The 23,378-nt window shown below is 37.3% G+C and overlaps 1 protein-coding gene across 1 annotated transcript in view; it reads left to right on the forward strand.

The window, feature by feature from the left end:
- The window catches only part of TTC6 (tetratricopeptide repeat domain 6), a gene marked incomplete at its 5' end in the record, with an annotated part of 255,488 nt that extends 232,430 nt beyond the window's left edge, over nucleotides 1-23,058 (forward strand). Inside the window, 6 exons of the mRNA XM_080653529.1 lie at nucleotides 3,105-3,178; nucleotides 6,538-6,748; nucleotides 10,938-11,090; nucleotides 12,640-12,810; nucleotides 22,187-22,412; nucleotides 22,845-23,058. Of these exons, the coding sequence (XP_080509655.1) occupies nucleotides 3,105-3,178; nucleotides 6,538-6,748; nucleotides 10,938-11,090; nucleotides 12,640-12,810; nucleotides 22,187-22,412; nucleotides 22,845-22,975 (966 nt within the window). The 3' untranslated portion in view covers nucleotides 22,976-23,058. The remainder of the gene's footprint in view (nucleotides 1-3,104; nucleotides 3,179-6,537; nucleotides 6,749-10,937; nucleotides 11,091-12,639; nucleotides 12,811-22,186; nucleotides 22,413-22,844) is intronic.
- Between the last annotated feature and the right edge of the window lie 320 nt (nucleotides 23,059-23,378).

Genomic DNA, 23,378 nt, shown 5'->3' on the forward strand with positions numbered 1-23,378 from the left:
TTTTTTTAGTGAGAATGATTGATTAACAGAGAGGTCAAGTGGGATGAGTGCTGACAACATACTAGGTAACTGATCCTTGCATGGCCTTCCTAGGACCCTTGGTCAGGAAGCAGAGCACAGCATTTGGACTGGCATTGTTTGGGAAGTTAATGGTTAAGTGGGTTGGATTGAGAACATGTGTTTATTTCTTTTTCCTCTTGAAAACCTACCAGGAAGACAGTAAAGGAATAAAAAGGATATAATTCCACAAGGTTGAAGATAGTAGAAAAGAGATGTTCAGGCACGGAAAACTACCATACTGTATTTTAATGCCTCAAACTTAAATGTGAATGGGTAGCCAAGGATCCTACACTTAAGAGGAAAAATAGAGACTATTTTTTTAGGGATGGTGGAAGAAAAGGAGATGTGTGGAGTGCTGGGGTAAGATAGCTAAATTCTATCCTATGTGGGAAGTTAAACATGACAATTCTCATGTTATTTTGAAATTTGAAGATAAATAGCAGCAAGATGTTAAAAACAGTTGCGTTTGGGGAGTGGGCCTCAGGGGCAAGGAGAGGTGGAACAGGGGATTGCTGCCAGCACTGTCAGTTTTCTAGTTGTATGAGACACCATGCACTTTGTTCATGGGTTACTCTGATAAGAATAAAAGTAAATAAAAAATATGTCTTCCGATGCAATTTACAAATGACAAAGGTGGTCTTCATTAAATAACACAAATAATAGGAAGTTGATGGAATTGGGGGGTGTGGAGAATGTGAGTGTTAGCTATGCTTTCAAGGAGATTGGTGGTGACAGGAACTAGAAGGACTGGGCCATGTGTAGTTTGTAGGCAGGGAGGGCTGAGGGGAAGGCATGTTAGGTCAGGGCATGAAACAAGAATTAAAAATACAGAAGGCAGGAATATGATGGAGCAAGTTACCAGAGGAGAACGGAAGGAACCAGGTCAAGAGTCTGTCTTCTGACACAAAGACAGTGTGGGTGAAGGTCCTTACAAATAAGGAATTTGCTTTGTGTATGAGTGGCTATGTGTGGTTTATTATTTATGATCTTCATATTAGAAACAAATAATGCAGAAGGGAAAAATCATAAAAACTAGTTAGCTTTATTCTAAGTAATGAGAATAGTCATCATATATTTATTGCTGATAATTATACATATAGAGTCAGATTGACTTTTGTAAGTTTTATCTGATTACAAAACTGAACTTGGTATTCTCAGTCTTTTAAATTCTTGATCACTCCTCACAACTTCCAAAATAAATAAATAGGAAATAAATCTCAATTTGTAATAAATCTCAATTTCACTAAGTTTGCCTCCACTTTAAGACAGTCCTCTTAGTCCGGCCAGGTTGGCTCAGTTGGTTGAGCATCTTCCTGTGCACCGAAAGGTTGCTGGTTCCATTTCTGGTCAGGGCACATGCCTGGGTTGAGGGTTCGATCCCTGGTTTGGGCATGTTCCGAAAGAAACTGATAACACACTCTCTCTCCCCCCCCTCTCTCTCTTAGCATGCCCTCAGGTGAGGATAAAATCAGTAAATAACACAGTATTCGGGGGAGTTATCTGGTAGCATATTTGATTATATTACATTTGATTAGACCAGGGTTCCTCAAACTACGGCCCGCGGACCACATGCGGCCCGCCGAGGACATTTATCGAGCCCACCGGGTGCCACTGCCTGTCCTGCTTAGCAGCCGACTCATCCCCGGCCCGCAGTGCGCATAGGAATTTGTTCATAGTTTTTTTTTTAAACTATAGTCTGGCCCTCCAATGGTCTGAGGGACAGTGAACTGGCCCCCTGTTTAAAAAGTTTGAGGACCCCTTGTAGACAATAGATTTCTTATTTTCTTCCAATAATAGTTCCTTTTAGTATCAAAATATACTACAGGAATCTAAGTGTGGATTCCATATATACAGATTGGTCTCTGACTGAAACCTTCCTCCTCCAATAGGATTCCAGTGACCCTGCTTGACCCTACTACTCCTTCTGCCTTTCCAATGTTTGCAGAAAAGTTAGGCAGCTTCCTCCCTCTGCTACAGCCAGGGAAGGTTTGTGGAAGGAGGAGGAGGAAGAGGGAAAATGAGGAGGGAGAGGGAAAGGGAGGCTGTCTGTGTGGTTAGCTCCTCTCCTTCCTCCAGGGTGGACACCAGAACTCAGACACCTGCCCTCTGAGGCTGGAGCGTGCGGGTGCCAGCCTCCAGGAAGGGAGCGGGAGGGGTTCCCTTTGACACTCCAGAGGAGGTGACAGCACTCTCCTGTTCTAGCCTGGCCACCTGACGTTACAACCAAGACTGCCAGTGAAGGTTCCTGCTGAAGCAGTACTTTGGGAAAAGCAGAATCATTTCAATTTACATAATATTTTTGTATGTAGATATTCATCTAAATACCGTATTAGTTTCAATGTAGTGATGTTCTTATTTTGCCTCAGTTCTCACATATTTTTGTAGGTCTTTGAAAAGCTTATGCACTTTGGACACTGTCTCTGGAGCCTAATGGAGGATAGTGTTCAGGGCCGCAGAGGCAGGATCTCTTGCAGACTTTTAATTTTCTTCAAACAACCTCTTTCCCAGGGCCATTCCAGTTAAGTTTCCTAACTCAAAATCTTGAGATTTTCCATTGTTCCTTCTCAGGAGGCTTCTAGGAAACCTGGACAAAATGATACACTTCTCCCCAGAAGTGTGAATTCCAAAGGTAGAAGCGGCCTTAGCTAATCACAAAGAAGGCCCAGTGAATGTCCTTTTAAAGTCCAAGTTTCTCTATAGAAGAATTTCCATTTCTATCTAGATGGGCAAGTCTCTGGTGGTGTGAACTGAGAAAAAAAAAACAATAAGAAGAAAGTAAATGAGATCTCATTACACACATCAGGGCAAAACCCCTAGGAAAGTGCAGACCAGTCCAATATTCTGAGTGAGTTTTCAGTTATGGGTTTCCTCTGCTCCATCAATTCTCACTAGATGTGATACTAAAAGGAAAAAAAAAAGTTTTAAGATGTCTTTGTTAATGCTTCTGTTAAGTATATTCGTGGTAGAACACAAGCTAGAATGAAGTTTAAGAAAGCACAAAGGATAATGTTGCAAAACTAACAAAATTTATAAAACTGTTTCAGGATTTTAAACAAGCTGCATTGCTGAGCAAGACTAATGTGAGCCTTTGTCAAGCTACCGCCATGTGCTATCACAGGTATGCAATGTAGGTTGAAGTGAAAGGAAGTGGGACCATCTAATAATTATAATAGAAGAATAGAAAGAGGAAAATGTGGAAGTGACAGGGACAAAAATGGGGAGAGACAAAGAATCCCTGCATAGAAGTGGGGAGCACAACTAGGTGTGTCATCAGCACCCTCCTACCTTCTAATAAGGTATTTTAACCAAGTCTGCAAGCAAATACCTGTATCCTGGCATTGGGTACCCACTGATTCAAGCCCATTTACTGGGGAAAAGGACCTGGGTGATACACAGAGTAAAATCATGCACAGCTTGAAATGTCTAAGAATAAAATTAAGTGGTTAATTTTGTTCCTAAAATGAAACTAGCCTTTAAAAAGCCTGTTTCCTATAAGGAAGGGTGATTTCAAAAAATTAAATATTTTCAAAAAATTTTGCATTTAGAAAACATAATTCTAAATCTAAAACTAATTAAAATAATACCAGTAAACATCTACAAGATACAATAAAATCTACAAAAATATATTACTTAAAACATTATTACCTGCTATAAGAGAAGTTATAGTAGGGGAGAAGAGAACAGTTACATAGGCTAAAATACAGAAGATCACTTTATAATTTGTTCTGACATAATATTACATAGATTTTTACTAATTATAAGTTTTACATTTCTACATATACATTTAACATCTAAAATTAGTTTCTGGTCATTTTGCTTTTAAAAGTATAGAGATTCAGCATGTGAAGATTTTAATGTGAGATAAAGTATATTTGGTTAACTAGTAGTTTACAGTATTACTTTTTAAGACAGAAATAATAGCAATTAATTGGAGGGGAAATTAGGATAGTTCATAAACTACACAGACTAGGCTATATAAATATCCAATTTTGAATTATTTAGGAAACAAACATTCCTTTTTTTTTCCTTTTTAGGGCATAGCACAGTAACATTTCCCTATGAAAGATTTTTTTTATTTTATGAACATAATAATGTAATAACTGAAACTTTTGAAGATGTCTTTGTATTTAAAGGCCTAAATTGGGACCTTTATTTTATATAGACAGCAAAACATAGTCACACAATTGTCTGTTTTAATCCAGCAACCTTTGTACAATCCATCCCTTTAAGTAATTGTCATTCTTGAAAAGAGATGGAATAATGATGACTGATATGTTTGTTTTGGTGGGTGAGTACAGACCAAAAATGTCTGAGGTCATTGCATTCTCTTAAATTAAAAACAGACTCCAAAATTTCTCCCAAACTCATTCCTGTGTTTAGCAACTGAATCAGTAAATTTCTCTGTGTCTGTTCCCAATCTCTTTCATGAATTGTAATCACTGGATATACTACATGGTGGAGCCTTCTTAAGCTGATACTGCTTTGCAATTCCAAATAACCAACTTTTATCAGTTGATTAGAATCTCTATTGTCCCTTAATAAAAGTAGAATTTAAATCACTGGTAAAGCCCTAATAACTGACAGTCCCAATTCCATATGTTTTGAGTCTTAACGGTTTTACTGAATTTAACAATAAGAAATATTTAGTGATTGATTATATCTATTTCAGGAAAAATATTTTGCTTTTCAAGGTAGTTTATAACATACTTATATCACAGCAGCACAGTTTCTCAGTATTGGAGAATCATTACTAGTATCTTATAGTGGGGAAAGTAAAAATTTTCCCAATTGGAAAACAATTTTAAAAAGGTATAAATATTTGAAATTTAGGGCTTTGATCTTTGAACTCAGGGGGTTACAGACTTTTGAAGTATGCCTTTGTATATCTCTGGTTCTCACTCTTGTGGTTGCTAAGAGACAACATTCCTTAGGCTGAATATCTACTTGTTGCCCAATTTGGTCACGAAGAGTGTTGTGCTACAGTTGATTTTTAGATCCCTTTATGAAAACCATCTTCATAGAAAAAAAAAATGTCACAGAGGGAGAGCGTGATTACTCAGTTACATATCCTAGCCACTTTTTTACCTCAGCACATTGATTTTACTATTCTTATATTTGCATAAATATTTTTGAAACTTTGACTCTGCAAGCCACATTCTTTAGTTTGGGGAGGTATTTATGATTTATTTGTACAACTCAGTAGGGCACATCTGGGCACGTATGTGATTAATTTAGAAAATGTGGTGGCCTCTGTCTGTGGCACAGACTGCAAGCTCAGCTCACAGTCCTGACTGAAGGATGGGCCCTGATGAGAAGACGCACCTCTGTCAGTGATCACGTTATTTACACAAACACATCTTATTTTAGAAAAACAAATTTAATATTCTTTTATGTTTGTGGTACCTGATACCTAAGACTTTTATGTATTGATGAACATGTATCCTGACATAATACATTTTTTCATTGCTAACTGCTCATTTAACAAGAGCTTCAATCTACAGGACACTGTGATATATTCATCTTCAGAAAAATTAAATTGCTGTTTCTATCGTGGCACCTGCATCATTTTTTCCCTGTTGATGCGGGGAGCTGGGTGTCTCTGGGTTTGACACCGTCACCTCCCCTGGACTTGATTTTTAGTTGTCACCTGATTTGAAGTGTTGGTAGGTGATTTTCAAGGTCCCTTTCCAGTGTTAAAGTTTAATGATTATTTACTTAGTTGAAACAGACTAGATACTCATTACATGCTAGTGCTGAGAACTAGATAGGTACAGAAAAATGCTTTCCTCCAGGCTAATTGAGATGAAATGTAATTATTAGATATGCATATGAGATGGAAAAGTGACTTCTTTATGAAACATTTGATTCCCTTACCAGCCCTCACCCACACCACAAGAGAATAAATAGGGAAGAAAAACTGAGTTATTATTTAGTTAAATATATTTACAAATTAATAAATAAAATGCATTTTTCTTGTTTTTCTCTTCTCTCCTGGTGTCCAAAAAGAAAGGGCCTATCTTTATAGATCTGAAGTAAGGACTCCCATGTATAACATTTTGGTTCCTTTTGTTGTATAAGTAAATATTAAATACATATAAATTTATTATAATCTGCTTTAAATAGTGTATTCCATCCATATACTCCCCCCCTCCCATATTGGCCACAGATAGCTATTAAAACAGGTTCAGGAATGCCATGCAGCCTTTTATAATTCTGAAAAAAGAACTCCAGAATATCATCCCAGTATATTCTGCTATGAAAATGGCTCTTACCTCCCTCTTTCCCTTTTACCACAATCTCCAAAGACCCCTTCAGCCTTTCTTAGGTCATGTGGACTCATGTTCTTACTTCCTATGATGGACAATAAAAGTAAAAAAAATTTTGTAAGAGTAAATGTAAACCTTTATGAAAACTTTATATACAGGAAAGTACTTAGGTAACTCAACAGAAAGCATCAACAATTTTATTTATTTTCAGAAACAAAGAGTTTGAAGAAGCTGTCCATTTCTTCACATGTGCTCTTAGTATCAATCCTTGCTTTGTGGATGCTTACATTGGACGGGGAAATTCTTACATGGAATATGGTCACGATGAAGGCATCAAACAAGCACAGAAGGACTTTCTGAAAGCATTGCATTACAATCCAATATGCACAAAAGCCAGAATTTCTTTAGGTTACAATTTGCAGGTAATATTACATAAGAACATTTTGGGCCATGAAAGTGTTACCGGTAGGGAGAGGTCTTCATCCCTGTTGGTTGCTGGTAGGAGTGGATTTCTTGCAATATCCTGAGAAAAAGAATTTTCTCAGACTGGCATGGGAGAACAAGGGACTTCTTATTTGCATGGAATTAAATCCCTGAGTTTCCAAGGTCCCCTCTCCCTCAGTCCCGCCATAGAAGTGTAGCTTCTGTTTCAGCAGATTTGAAATCAGAGCCAGTGTCCAGATGTCCAGAGTTTCCATCTATGTCTGCACACTCCAGTCCAGCATCAGGCTAACTTGACTTGTGCTTTCTGCTGCAGTCCGTTAGTCCATTGCATGTGGGGTCCACATGACCATGGGCCATACGGGAAAGTGCAAGAGGGCCAAGAGTGAGCCAAGATCAACAAGAGAGCAAACGCCTTTGTTTAGGGGATTATGTGTTCCCAGATTTTCATGTGCTTGCAGTGGCTCTGCCTATTCTGGCCAATAATCCCTGTTTCTAGGTTTGACTGACAGGCAAGTACCTTCCTATATCACCCCAACTTCACTGGGCTTGCATCTACCTCTGTTGGACCTCTTTCCCTAGTGATCTGTGGGGAATGGGCCAGTGGTGCCCTGGGGAGTGTGAAATTGCAGCTTCCTGGTGAAGCTACACAATGACATGCATGTCGGGCCTCCTTTTATGTGCCTTTCCTATTATTAATACAACACTATCAAAAGCACCTTTTGGACAGGAGTGAGAATATATTTGGCTCTTCACTGGTGATGGGGATACCTGCTCTTTCTTTGGTTAGGAACATTTTACCTTTCTCTTTCTATTAGTATCCACAGCAGCGGTTTCTCAGCAACCCTGCCTGGGGAACCCATCTGGGGACTTGGTATACTAGTGAAATGAGGATCTTTTGAATCTGATTTCTTTACCACCTTCACCCCTTTCTACCTCACCCCACATTTATAGACAACTTTTAAAATTTGCCTGATGAGTTTCACATATAAGAACCTGGCTAGCATTTGTTTTCACTAGCTCATATCTGGACTTCATAACTTTTGTCCCATTGAATTAGTGGAAAGCTAAAGGGAATAAACAATGTATGAAAGTTTTGAAGTGGACTCCAGCCATGTAATGGGTCAGACAACCACTGTATAGGGACTTCTGAATTTAGGGCATCTTCCAAATGGCAGTGAATTAGAACATACTGGGAAGGCAAGACACCGGGCATTTGTCCTTCCAGCAAGATGGAAGAGTGCGACTCTGTGTGAGGCCAAGCAGTTCTCTGAGTGCTTTTTGGGACACTCTGACCTGACCCATGCACTCACCAAGTTCTTTGCACTAATAAAATATGTTAATTGTGAGAAATGCTCACCTGTCCGAATTCAAATAGCCTCAGAGACAGAAGTATGGCGAAAATTAGACTTTTAATACATCCTTGATTGAGAGTGGGTGCCCGTCGCTATTGTATAGGCACACTTGGGGCAGCCAACACAGCCTATTTATTCAATCTCTCCTCCAGCTCCTCATTGGCTGAGTACTATAAGGTCACCTGTTTCCTCATGCATTGCCTAGGTCTTGCTGTCTTCCATTGGGCCATTTAAAAAAAATTGGGCCGAAACCGGTTTGGCTCAGTGGATAGAGCATCGGCCTGTGGACTGAAGGGTCCCGGGTTCGATTCCGGTCAACGGCATGTACCTTGGTTGCGGGCACATCCCCAGTGGAGGTGTGCAGGAGGCAGCTGATCGATGTTTCTCTCTCATCGATGTTTCTAGCTCTCTATCCCTCTCCCTTCCTCTCTGTGAAAAATCAATAAAATAAAATAAATAAATAAATAAAATTGGGCTGAGGCCCTCTCTAGGGGCCACTACCTCCCCCTGTCTAGCCCAGGCAGGCACCTGGGGTTGGGGGGGGGGGGAGTGTGGGGAGGGGGTTTTCCACCATGATGCTGGCCCACACGCACAGTTCTTTGTTCCTATATCCTCTTCCCTTCTCCCTACATTCTGTTTGCCCTGGGGAAGTTAAGCAAATTCCTTCAAAAGCTGACCATGCTGAAGATGGATCACAGAGGTCCATTTCCTACATAGTAACCTTTTTGAAATAAAGTGCTAAAAGTGCTATATTCTCCATGAAAAGAAACTAAATAATCTTAAATTCTCTTTTTATCCCTTTTAATTTCAAAAATTTAAACACTTGGCAAAGAAGTATATTCAAATATTATAAATTGCAGAAATCTCTATTAAAATGAAATTAAAGTTGAATTTTTTCATTTAAAAATAAGTGAGTTTGGCTGGTTTAAGATTAATAATATTGGAGGTGGTTGTTGGAATTGGTGGTTATAGTGAGATATTCCCAAAAACTTCTTAATAAGGGAAATAAGCTTGCCTTCTAAGAATTAAACATAAAATTAGCCATTATTGGATCACAGTAAAAATCTGAAAAGTCAATTTAAAGAGACATACATGATGACTCCCAAAACATCTAAAGCTGACTGTAACACAATGGAATGAGCTATCATCATTTATTGCATTTAATAAGCATTTACTGAGCACATAGTATAGGAAAGAACTGATCTAGGCCTAGGAATAGAATAATAAACTATACTTGGTTCTTCTTGGAGTTTACTATCTATTGGAGAGATGAGCATCAAGTAGTCATATTCTTCGTTATTTAGTTATATGCATGATAAGTGCAACAAAGGAAAAGGATGGGTTTTAGGAACATTTATAACAAGGGAACCTAGCTTTGAGGAGTAAAGGAGGGCTTTTAAAGAAATTAACATTTAAATTGAGGCGTGAAATACTAGTAATTAGTCAGGCGTAGGAGTTGGGAGTAGGACACAGTATTAGGATAGCAAAAGAGTTGGAGGGCCCAGGGAATGGAATGTTAGGGATTGTGGGGAGTGATGTGAGGTGAGACTAGAGAATTGAATAATAACTGGAATAATATCTTTTAACTTGTCAGTTAGTTAAAAATGTATCACTAACTAGAGCAGTGACATCAGATTCATGTTTTATGAAGATGTCACTGGGTACATATCAATATGGAAAAGGACTGAAAAAAAAAAGCACACACATTAGTATGAGGAAAGATTGAATCAGGAAAGGAAGGACTGAAGGAGAGTTCAAATCCTCCTCAGGGGACAGTGATCATTTGTTCAACAAATACAGTTTTCCTTACTGTGTGCTTAGCAATAGAGATATGGAAGTGAGCAAAACAGATGTTGTGAGGAGCTGATGACAGATATAATTCTACTGTGAGGCTGTTTGCAGCTTAATATTTTAATAACTTAATCTCAGTTTGCCTGATTCCTTGTTACGAAATGAATTTGTGATGATGGTGGTGAATTTCACATAATTTGCCAAGAGGGAGAAGATTTGCTGGTTAAAGAACAGTGTCCTATTACTTATATCTTACTAGTTATATGCCTTATTAGTTTTATGCAAGAGTCAGTGGGCTCATCTTGGTTAATGTGAGTCAGCTTCTGAGATTCTTGGGTTTTTGAGCCCATAGGAATAAAGGACAGGCCCTGGACCATGTTGAATTCATCAGCTCACTGCCTTCCTGCGAGGAGGTATTTAGTTGCCAGTTGGTCTTCTCTAGGAAATATTCTGACATCCTTCTATGCACAATGCCGCTCTCCTGACCTTTTTTCTTGTTTTCCAGTTGTCATTAAGGTTAGTATAAATAGATGCTTCGCAGATTTGCATGCATTTTCCATGGAATATGTGTAGTGATCTTAAAATTCCAGGTGCTTGTACCATTTATCAAAATAGGTTTTACACCAGTAGTTTGTGCATTTATTTATTCAACACACATTTATTTTATTATGTATATTATGCAAAACCAGAGATCCAATGCCACGCAAATAAATACAATTTCTGCCTGTGTATGCAGAGCTCAATTTTGTGGTGATTGTCCAAAGCATATGTGTTCCACATGGTGGCTGTGATTTTATGTTGTCCAAGATTGGTATGAAATGACTCTATTAGATTTATTTTAATTAATTAAAAATTCTGTGTAAATACTAAGAGGTAATTACAGCCTACTTCTTGTTTAAAATATCTTATATTTAGCACTGTATAAATATATGCTTTCTAAAGGTTTTATTTGATTAAGTTAGAATCAAATATTTGTCATGTTATGGATAATTTCCTACTTCATGTAAATGGAAAATTATTTTAGGCCCAAGAAAAATTCCAGAAAGCTTGGAACCACTTTACCATTGCCATAGAAGTTGATCCAAAGAGCTACCTAGCCTATGAAGGAAGAGCTGTGGTCTGTCTTCAGATGGGTAATAACTTTGCTGCAATACAGGATATTAACATTGCCATTAAGGTAAAAATCCACTTAGATTGTTTTATAATTAGCATAAATTAACACATCAATGAATAGGGTTAAGTAAAAATAGTCTGTTACTTTTTAAAGTGATTTATAGAGAAAATAATATATATGTATTGTTCCAAGAGATTCCTAAAGAATTATTATGGCTTGCCAGTTCTATAACCTGAATACATTTAAAATTCAAAAAACAAATTCCTGGTAAATGTTGATTCTCTCAGTAAATGCAATTTATAGTTTTATTGGGCATCAATATTATCTATATACAGGCAGTCTTCGGGTTACGTTGGAGATCTGTTCCTACGGCACGATGTAACTCGATTTCTCCGTAAGTCAGAACCCACCTACATAAGCACCTATGTCACTCACATGGAGCACATACACAGCGGTAATGAAGTGAAACAGTAAAAAAAATTTAAAAGAAAGATAATAATTCCTGACCTTTATTGTGGTAAATAAATAATAAAATACATAAAGCACATATGTACATATGTCGAAATGATGGAACTTTTTTTTTAATAAACACTGTAAATGAGAGATGGCGACCTAACCAAGAAACGATGTAAATTGAGTCCGACATAACCCGAGGACTGCCTGTATATAAAAGCCTAAGAGATGGGGCAGTAGCTATGATGCGCACTGACCCCCAGGGGGCAGATGCTCAACGCAGCACCTGCCGAGCAACAGCAACTTTGCAGAGTGCCCTCTCACACTCCTGGACCCCTCAGGGGATGTTGGACTGCCGGTTTCGGCCTGATCCCCGCAGGCCAGGCCAAAGTACCCCACCTGCCTGAGGGACCCTGCTCACTCCGCAGATGCCCTTCGAGTCGCAGCGCTGCTCCAGGTGCAGCCAGCTGGGGAGGGACCACGGGAAGTTGGCTCCAGGGAATGTCTGGCCCAGCTCATTCTGCCAGCCACCTTCTAATTAATTTACTTTCAATGTGCACGAATCCGTGCACCGGGCCTCTGGTATTGTAATAAAAAATGAATGCAAAAAAATAATGTTCTGGGTTTGAAGGCACTACAGAAAGAATAATGTAATTCCCCAGATTCTTCTGTAGTGAAAAAGCAAATAAATACCTCAGGTTTTGTATACAATGAAAGAAAATCTTCCTCTTTTTTTTCTTAGATTTTTGGATTCTGTTTCTGTAGCTTCAGGTAAATGTTGTAATCTTTGAGGTGAGAAAAAGGAAAGCCCTGAAAGATAATTGCTGCTGCTTAGGACAAATAAACATGTTAACTATTTAATTTCTTTTCCAGCTTTAACAGAGCTAAGCAGATAAGCTTTCCCCCATGTTCTTTGGAAAGGAACTGAGTAAAGCACTAAGATTATTTATTTTATTATAACCAAAATCAACAAAGTGTTGACATTGAGCCAACTTCATACCAAGTCCTCTCTCAAAATATTTGCTCTAATAGGGCTTCACCTGAACTATAAAGTTACTAGCTTCCCACAAGTAGATTTCATAATGTTCATTTTTGCAGATATGAAATCGGAGATTAATACTATTCCCAGATGCTAAATACTCATACTATTAAATTGCAGATCAATACTACAGCAGAATTCTTAACAAATCGCGGTGTGATTCATGAGTTTATGGGTCAGCAACAAAACGCAATGAAAGACTATCAAGCAGCAATTTCTTTAAACCCTACATACGCACTGGCTTACTTTAATGCAGGAAATATCTACTTTCACCACAGGCAGTTTTCCCAGGTAATGTGAGTTTTCTTTAACATTTTCTTTTTACATTAAATGCTTTCTTTGTTATATATAGTTTTAAAATTCAGTTCTTAGATCCTAGGCTAATCATTGATTAGTTCTTTTTTAAACAAATGTTGTCCTTCATAAGAACGTTTATAATTAATTAAATGTTTAACCTCTCTGGATTTATTCTCCTCATTATCACCATCCATTCAACATTTGTCCATTATTTTGGACTTACTGAAATGTCTTGCTGTCCATTCTTTATCTTTTTGAGTCAGAAGCTAATCATTTATTGTCATCCTTTCATTTCTATTGTGATAAATTATTATGGCTATGCCTTTTCTCCAAGTACTGCTTTTAGCAGTATCCCACATATTTTGGTCTTTGAAGTTTTAATTTTTGTTTTCCCCAAATTTTGCACTTGTAATTTTATTTCCCCTTTGACTCAATAATAAATTAATAAGGCATTTGAAATGTCAAGATGGAAAGGCTTTTATATTTTCTAATTTTGGTTCTTAATTGAGTTTTAATGTGGTCTAATATATGGCAAGTATTGAAAAATATTAAAGGGTTCTTTTCAAAGAAGTATAAGATATACCTTATTAATTATATTTTTAATTAGTCAATATCCATTTTCTTTTTTTTTTTATTTGGTTGATCTTGGACTGAGAAAGGTTTATTTAAGTATCATATCATTGGTTTGGTTCTATATAGTTTTTTTATATTTCTTATAATTTCTGCTTTATGAGAATTGCTGCTGCATTATTTCTTGTATAGATATTAATACATATTATATATGCACTATATACTATAACCTTCAGCATTATAAATGCCCTTCTTTGTTTTTTAATGCTCTTAGGAATAAATCAGATCTGACCTCTGATTCCATTTGGTTTGCTTTTGTCTGGTATTTCTTTGTCCTTCCTTTTATTTTCAACATTTAGAATCTTTTGTTTTAGATGTGTCTCTTTTATGTAGCATAGAGTTGGATTTTGCTTGGGGGTGGGCTGAACAGGGTTAATGGGGGAAAAAGGGTACATACGTAATACTTTCAACAATAAAGAATTATTTTAAAAAAAGGGAAAAAAAAGCCAATTTGAAAATAATTATCTTTTAATAGGCGGGTTAAGCCCATTTTCATTTTGGCATAATCAGTATGTTTGTTTTTGTTCTGTTATTTTTGTTTTCATGTGTTTTAGAAGAATTTTATTCTGCGGTCTGTTTAATTTTTTTCAGTTTTTCTGATATTGAGAAAATTTACACTTTTGCCCTAGTGACTACCTTTATAATAATAGTTTTATACCCTTATTTCCTTGTATTTTCAGTTTCTCTACTATGAACAACAATAAATTTCTCTCTCATCTATTATTCAATTTTACTTAATAGTATTCTCTTTTATATTTTTTTCTATTTGTATTCTTAAGTATGCTTGAGTTTATTGTATCAGCTTACTTTCCACTGTCAGTGTTCTCCCATTGTCTTGTTAGTTTCATAATTCCTATACTGCCAAAGGATTTAATATTTGTGTACATTTTGTTACTCTTATTTCAAATTTTCGTCTTAGTTCTCCAGTTAAGTATATTCACTTCTCAATACCAGGATTTTTGCCAGTTTCCATCCCAGCCAATCATTTCTTGGTTGTCTGAAATTGGTCCTTTAATAGAGTCCTGAGAAAGGGCTCGTGTGAACAATATTCCTTAGATTTTTTTCATGTTCATCACTGTTTGCTTCTAGCTTTGATATCTTAAGGAGACACATCTGGGTTTAAAACCCTTGGCTCTTTTTTTTCCCTTGAGTATCTTGTGTTGTTTCACTGTTTCTGATATTGTAGGTTGATGTCAAGAAACTGGATACAATTCAATTTTTGTTGTGACTCTTTTTTTTGTTAGGATAATCAAATCTTTTTAATGAAAAGTTTTAACAATGCATGCCTCAGAGTTGATCATTGGTGTCAAAGTTAACAAGCGCACAGTATGCTTTCAATATGTAGATTTCAGAAAAGTTTTGTTGAATTCAGCGAAAATTTTTTTCTGTTTCATGGTTTTGATTTTCTTCATTGGGCAACTCTATCTATCTCCTGTCCTTTAGCTTCTATATATCAACTATTTTTCTCATTTCTTAAAGCTCTTAATTTCTTTTTCATTTTTGTTGCCTTCTTCCCTGTGTTTTTTGAGATATTTATAGTCCCCTTGTAGACCTTAGAATTCAAGTTCTCTTTAGGTTTTTTGTTTATTTGTTTGTTTCCATGTCAGACCTTATCGGCCATGCCTTTTCTGAGATCCTTTGTTTCTGAACTACTTTTTTCTTAAATGCAATTGCTTCTATAATGAATTTTTTCTAGTTCGTTTGGAAATGCTACATTATAGTTTTAATCTAGATTGTAGCAGTACTTTTTTTCTGGTGAGTTTTTATTTTAAAAAAATTAATTACTTTCATCCTTGTTTTTGCCATGAAGGCAGGTGAATTACTTTTCTGTTACTCATATTTGAATGTAATAAATCATTTTCCTTCCCTAATAGCAGAGGTTCTTGTGGGAAATAAGAGGGTGGGCCATAGTAACTTGCCAAGTTGGGCTCCCACTGATGCTAGTAAAGGACTTTACAATATGTCCTTTCTAGCCTATCTTGGTTTGGAAGGCTACCACACAGTCTGTGTTTCTCTGAGCTTTTCACAGCCCTTGCCTTCTAAAATAATGTGCTCATTTTAAAAAGTTGTTTTTATTGCCTGCATTTTTTGAGACCTGTCACCTTTATATCCTCCTTCACCACTCAAAACTGTCACCACACTTCTTTTTTTAAAAAATATATTTTTATTGCTTTTAGAGAGGAAGGGAGAGAGAGAGAGATAGAAACATCAATGATGAGAGTCATTGATCAGCTGCCTCCTGCACGTCCCCTACTGGGGATTGAGCCTGCAACCCGGGCATGTGCCCTTGACTGGAATCGAACCTGGGACCCTTCAGTCCACAGGCCGATGCTCTATCCACTGAGCCAAACCAGCTAGGGCTCACCACACTTCTTAATAAAATGAACTTTGAGGCTTTTATGTATGAAGAGGCTATGGTTCTTATCTATATTTTGCTGAAAAAATTCAGCAAGTATTTCCTGTTTCTACTTAGCTTTTCATTCTTTCAATCTCCGCATATTCATGATGTACCTGCCATGTGATAGGCATTTATAAACGCCTTGAGGATACAGAGCTGAACAAGGTAAGAAAGGATTCTTTTATGATGTAGCTTATATTTTATTGGAGGAAGAAATAGAAAATAAGTAAGAAAATATTTGAAGCAATACATGCCTAATACAGTCTCACATAAGCATTATTACATCAGTATTAGCATATCTGTGAGACCATGTAAGATTACCTGGTAACTAGTATAGAAGGAGAGAAAGGGTTTAAGGAGCAGGTCCTGGGGAGCACCAATGTTTAGAAGTGAAACAGAAAGGAGAGGCCAGAAAGTAAACTGAGGCAGGAGCATGCAGCCAGGATAAGCAGGTGAGCATGTCACTCTCAAGAATAAGAGTTTTGAGAAGGGAAAAGTGTCCTGTGTCAAATGCTGTTGAGATGTCAAGGACAAGGAGGATGGACGAGATCATTGAGGACTTTGGCAAGAACATTGTTGGAACAGCAGTGCAGCAGAGGCTTGAGTGGGAAGGGTTGGGGAGAAAATGTGAGGTGAAGAATTAGGGACTGTTCCGCTGGTTCAAGACATTCTTCTGTGAAGAGTAGTGAAATGGGGGTAGTAGCTAGAGTGGGTTAAGAAGTGTTGTTGTTTTTCAGATGAGGGCTAATTGATTCATGCTTCTATGTTAATGAGAAGGATCTAGGAGAAAGGTAGAAGTTATGGATGCAGGAGAGAGTGGCAGGGACAATTAGGCTAAAAATCTTTGAGAATTTGATGGAGTTAGAGTTTGGAAGTTTCAGGGGTAGTCTTTGCTTGGAGCAGGATGCACAATGCATTATGTCATGAGGGAAGGCAGAGAGTCAGGGCACAGCTGAATATAGTTTGGTAAATATTGATAGTAGGCATTCCTACTGATTATATTTCCTCCATGGAATACAAGAATCAGTTATCAGTTGAGGGTGGACAGTTAAAAAGAGAAACGGGGTGGCGAGGAGTTTGGTAGAGAAAATGTGAAATGCTTGTGTTAGAGAGTGGTAAGGTGAACACACTAGGAAAATGTAGCAGAAAAGGTTAAGTTGTCTTTTTGTCTTTCAGTGCACAATTCTTTTTTTTTCTTTAAAATTTTTTCAATTACCGATGACAATATTTTTTATTAGCTTTAGGTGTATAGCATAGTGGTTAGACATTTATATAATTTAAAAAGCAATCCCCCCCACCTGGCACCATCCATAGGTATCAGACAACATTAAGCTGTCATTTGAGGTTTGTGGTCATGAATTTAAAATGAGATCTTAACTCTGTACTGATTTGTATACAATTCTTTCTATACAGATTCAATTTTGTGTCACTCCACACTTGTCTCTGTATGTTGATCTCTTATCTCCTCACTCCAATTAGATTGTAAGCTCATAGGGCCAGGAATCAAAACCCTTCCTTTTCTCCCTAGATTTCCTTACTCAGAAAGCTTGTCTGTACCCATGGTTTAGACTGCATGTCAGCCTCCACCTTTCTTCTGAGCTCCTAACCCATATTTATCACCAGTTGCTAAATCTGGATATTTTACAAGTGCATTAGGCCAAAATAGAATTTCTATATCCTCTAACCCCAGTCTAGTGGTTCTTCATATAAATCTTCTCTCAATTTAAGATGTCATCTTTCATAAAATCACCTTGGTTAAAACACCAGCGTCAACCATGAATTTCTCTTCCTCTCCTCCTTAATATAATTGTGTCAGTTTTGCTTCTTTTTTTTCCCCCCTCAGACTTATCCTTTTCATTCTGTGTCTTCTGACATTGTCTTGGTTTAGCTCTTATTCTTTCCTAAGTTAGATCATGACCCTGAACAGCTTGCTGATCCCTGTGATAAGCCTGGTTGACCTCAGTGGTGAAGCTAGGTGCTTGGACAGAGAATTATTGAAAGTCTAATTCTGTAAGGTATGAATGTGACTTGTAGCTGATACCTCAGTGGACAGCTGGAAGGCTAATATTTCCCTAGGCTGACAAGCCAAAGTCAAATGACTTAAACTTCATCAAACTCAGACCCCTGTCTGGCTAGGTCCTACCAATGTTTCTTTGCACCATGGAGTTAGTTAATGAAATGAAGACAACTAAAATGCCCACAGCAATTTTCTGTTTCCTTAAATGTTTAAGATCCACATGAGAAGGAAACCTTTGCATTTTAAACATATTTGTCATTAATAACTCTGGGCATCATGTGTGACACTTTTCGGTTAGATCTGAAGTGTACTTTGACATACTAGTATATTTTTATGGTTCTTTCTTAAAAACTGGGGATACATTTGCTGGGCAAATATTTTATCTGAAATGTGTGTTGCCCTCTGTCGATGTATTGGATGATTGGGCTTTATTGAAGACAAACAGACTTTAATATAGTCATTCAGCTATATTACTATGCTCCAGGCCTCTTACCTTTGTTTCTGACTATACTGGAAAGATTTATGGTCAGGAGAAAGGGTCCTTCAACAGAGCAAATAATCTCTAGAGGGTTGAAACATGTATGCATTTTGACAACTTTAATCGTTAATTAGTCATTTAGTGCTTTTAAACCATTTTTGGATGAGCTATGTGTATGCATCGTGAACTACAGGTGACTTTAAAAAGTAATTGGATCTGCTTTCTAATTAATTACAGTTATAAGGGCATTGGAACAATTGTTAAAAAATCAAGGCCATCCATTGTGGTTGGTGTTTTTGGCCTCTGATTCATAGTTAATATTTCTGTACTTCAAAAATCCTATTTAAATGTATAGGCTTTCATATCTATGTATATAAAAGCCTAATATGCTAAGTGTCTGACTGATAGGTCGACCATTCATTTGACCCCTCGACCAGTCGCTATGATGCACACTGACCACCTGGGGGCAGATGCTCAGACTGGTAGGTTAGCTTGCTGCTGGGGTCCAGCCAATCGGGACTGGGTGAGATGGGCCTGACATGCTCTGGAGCCCTCCCACAGTCCCTCCCCAGCCGGCCAGCCCTGATTGGCCCTGATCAGGACTGGGCGAGACGGGCTGGACATGCCCTGGAGCCAATCTCCTGCGGTCCCTCCCCAGCCTCTAAAATATTTCTTCTAATTAATTTCCTTTCAATGTGCATGAATTCATGCATCAGGCCTCTAGTTTTAAACAATATATTTTGGAAATTTTAATAGAACGGTAGATTGTTCAAAGTTAAGCACATATTGTGTTTTACTTAATTCTATTATTTTTATTTATTTATTTTTTAAAAAAATATATTTTATTGATTTTTCACAGAGAGGAAGAGAGAGGGATAGAGTCAGAAACATCAATGAGAGAGAAACATCGATCAGCTGCCTCCTACACACCTCCCACTGGGAATGTGCTCGCAACCAAGGTACATGCCCTTGGCCGGAATTGAACTTGGGACCTTTCAGTCCGCAGGCCGACGCTCTATCCACTGAGCCAAACCAGCCAGGGCTAAATTCAATTATTTTTAGCTGTGGCAGGCATTTACTCCTTCCTGACTGAAGTCCTGCTTTGGTGATGTATAATTGTGTCACCTTTATTAATCATTTATCAGCGAATTAAGATGAAGCTTAAATAGCTTTTGTTGTTGTTGTTGATCCTCACCTGAGGATATTTTTGCCATTGATTTTTAGAGAGAGTGGAAGAGAGGAAAGGTGGTTGCGGGGAGAAACATGGATGTGAGAGAGACACATAGATTGGTTGCCTCCTGCTCATGCCTTGACTGGGAATGGAACCTGAGACTCTTTGGTGAGTGGGCCGACACTGTAACACAGGCCAGAGCATAAATTGCTTTTTGAAGGAAGTCTTATCCCTGCTCAGAGTCATTCCCTTGCCTAATTTCTGGTGATTTGTGGAAACCCCTTTCACGTCCCATGTGATTCAGGGTTCCAGTTCAGGGTTTGGGTTCTGGAGAAGGCCACACACAAATGAAAAAGAGACTAGAAAAGCATTAATTTGGGAAATGGGGGCCAGGTGGGAGCCCACCTCTAGGGGGAGGACTACCCCCACCCCCCTGGCTTTGCTATCCCTTTTATTAAGGTTATGGGATACACCCATATCCTTTAGGCAGGAAATTCCAATAATAGCCAATCAGCAAGAATTTACATAAGACTAACAGGTGGAGGCTGCTTCAACTACCAAAGTCTCAACTAAAAAATGAGTGATTAGCTCCGACCTTTCAGAGCATTTAAGGTTGACCAGCCTTCCGGATTCCCTTTCCACATCTCTCTATTAGTGGGACAATGATCAGTTTCCGGCAATGATTGTGAGTCCAGCTTTCTGTTCAGGAGTAACTTCTCTTTAAGCTCTTCACAGAATGCCAGTTCTGTTGCTATCTTAACATCCTCAATTGCACTTAACTGCAGCATAGAAGAGTTGCCATTCTGGGATGAGATGGGTTACTAAATCTTGATCTAATTGCCTCTCGAAAGTCATAGGCAGCCAAATTCATGGAGTATTGCCTGAAGACTATGATGTATCTTCATGTGTAGACACTGGGAAAAATGGTATCTATATATATAAAAGGCTAATATGCAAAGTGTTCCCTCAGGAGTTTGACCAGGAGACCAGGAGTTCGATCACTCTCTATAACATGCGCTGACCACTAGGGGGCAGCACAGAATGAAGGAAGGCCCCCACCAGCAGCTGGCAGCCGTGGAAGGAAGGCCCCATCCAGCAGCCGGAAGGCTCCAATCGGCCCTGATCACCGGCCAGGCCTAGGGACCCTGCTTGTGCATGAATTTCATGCACCGGGCCTCTAATATCAATAATAATTTAGTCCTTACTAGATTCTGCATATCATTCTCAATACTTTATTGTTAGCACACTTAACCCTTATAGCAGCACTGGACATAGATATCTATTTATTACCTCCATTTTAAAGATGTGAAAAGTTGAGGAAAAAAGAACTTTAGTTACCCAAAAGCAGAGAGTGTAGAGACAGGATTTGAACCTAGAAATCTGACTCCATCAGAATTTCCTTTCACCAATGATAGAAGTAAACTGAGGAAAAATCCCTGAGAAACAGAGAAAAATAGTTCCGTGAAGGACACTGATAGAAAATGATCAGAAAGCTAGGAGAAAAAACAGGGAGTCACCCTGATTCAAGGACAGAGAGAGTTTTAAGAAGGAAGGATAGGTCAAGAGTGTTCATGACACAGAAATGTCATGGAAGAAAATAACTATAAAATGTCCATTGGGCTTGAAGTCATCGTCCTCCTTAATAAGAGTAAACTCATGGAAGAGGGAGAGGTAGGTGGAAGCCAGATTGTGGTGCTGGGGAAAAATCAAGTGGTAAGGAACTGGAGAGAGCAAGCTCTATTGTGGAAAATGTTTTCCTTTAGGGAAGTCTAAAGTAGGAGCCAAATTTTCATCCATCATGGAGTTAGAGAAGAGATTCTTACCTTCAGTGGTAGGGTGTCTAATCCGCATCTCAAGCCATTTGTGGTGAAGGACCAGTTTTTTTCTTTTTTTAATTTCTAATTTGTTGTTGATCAATACTCCAGTACTGGTATATGGACCACACTTTGAAGGGTCCTTCCAGCTTGATGATGAGTTATGAATAACACAGTCTTTGATCTTCTTAACAAGCTGGTGTTTATCGTCTCTCATCCTTCCTTATAACTTTTCATAGTATAACTGAGTTTTCAATCCCTTTTTAATATGGTTTAGGACCTTATTTTCAAAATTTATCTCTTTAGCTCTTAGATACTCTGTTTTTATATGAAAAGTGTTAATTTTCTAATATATTTTATCTTCTTATTGGGACCTTATTTTCTAATTTATATTTTACCTTTTTCTTGTGCTGTGCAGGGATGTGGGACTTATGGGGTGGGGGTAAGGTAGTGAAACATTTCACCTTAATAGAGAAGAGTATTTATTTTTTAAAAAACTTTAATTTATTGGGGTGACAGTGGTTAAGATTATATAGGTTTTAATTGTACAGTTCTATAATACATCATCTGTATATTGCATTGCATGGTCAAGTCTCCTATTCTTCATCACTGATGTTGTCTAGAATTGTCTACTTGTGGTGATAACAAAAAGCAGATCAACTGTTGGCCAGTTTTATTACTGTTTTTTGCATTCTCTACAGACAATGCACCTTCTTATCATCTGTATCTGGGATGAAATGCTTCCAGAATCCCCTGGAAATGCCATTAGCCTTAATTTTATATTAAGAGTAAAATACTTCAAATTTCTGTATAGCTGCCAATTAAATTGTATTTAAATTATCATTATCTTCACATTTTATAGGCCAGTGACTACTTCTCAAAGGCTTTAAAGTTTGATCCAGAAAATGAATGTGCTGCCATGAATCGAGCTATTGCAAATACAATATTAAAGAAGTATGAAGAAGCAAAAGAAGATTTTGCAAATGTAGTTGAAAGCTGTCCCTTTTGGGCAGCAGTGTATTTTAATAGAGCACAGTTCTACTATTGTTTAAAGCAATATGAATTAGCTGAGGAAGATCTAAGTAAAGGTATATTTTTTTGTAATGTTTTGGGTAAGATTACAGTGGTTGATGTGTTTTTTAAATAATAAAAGAACAAACCTGTCAGGTTTATTTGTCTAGAAAAACTTACATTAGAAATGAATGTTTTTATATACCATGTCTTTAATGTAAGCAATATGGGTTTCTTTATGTAATAACTTGCAGTATTGGTAAATTAAGATGCAGAAAATTATTAGGGAAACTATATACAAGCATTGGCAGCCTTTCAAAGAAAGACATTGTAGTGTTTCCCCAATTTAATTTTCTAAGAAAGATTCAATATTTTAAATTTAAATAGGTGCATATGAAGAAAATGTTTTTAAACAAGTAATACTAAAGTTGTTATAAGATTTTTATTCTAAAAACTGAGACCTTTTGAGTGTTAGCATAAAACACATCTTGCATTTTTTCTTTTTACAGCTCTCTCTTTGAATCCTAATGATGCCCTGATATATAATCTTAGAGCAGAAGTTCGTGGTAAAATAGGTGTGATTGAGGAAGCTATGGCTGACTATAACCAAGCACTTGATCTTCAAGAATATGCCAAGTGATATGATTACATAGACTGGTTTCTGTAGCAGTTTACACAGCTGTTAAACCAGAAATTGAAAAGTATTTGTTTTTTAAAACAAAGTTGCACTATCTTCATTATTTTATTCATTATGTTTAGTCTTCTCTATAATCCTTTTATGCATTTTACCAACATATTTATGCTCTATATTAATTTTAAAACATTTAGATCATTTTTTTGCCTATTTGGAAAAACTCAATAATTGAATTTCTTCATCGGGTGCAGAATTTAAATGGGAATATTTAACATTTAAAATATTTTCTTTAAAGTAAAATAATTCCTTTTGAAATATTACTGCATGATTGTAGAAAAAGTGTCAACCTTTTTATCAATATCTACTCACAATTAAATTCAATGGTATACAGATTAAAAAATAAATATAG

This window comes from Plecotus auritus (assembly GCF_963455305.1).
Source record: "Plecotus auritus genome assembly, chromosome: 1".
Lineage (NCBI taxonomy): Eukaryota > Metazoa > Chordata > Mammalia > Chiroptera > Vespertilionidae > Plecotus > Plecotus auritus.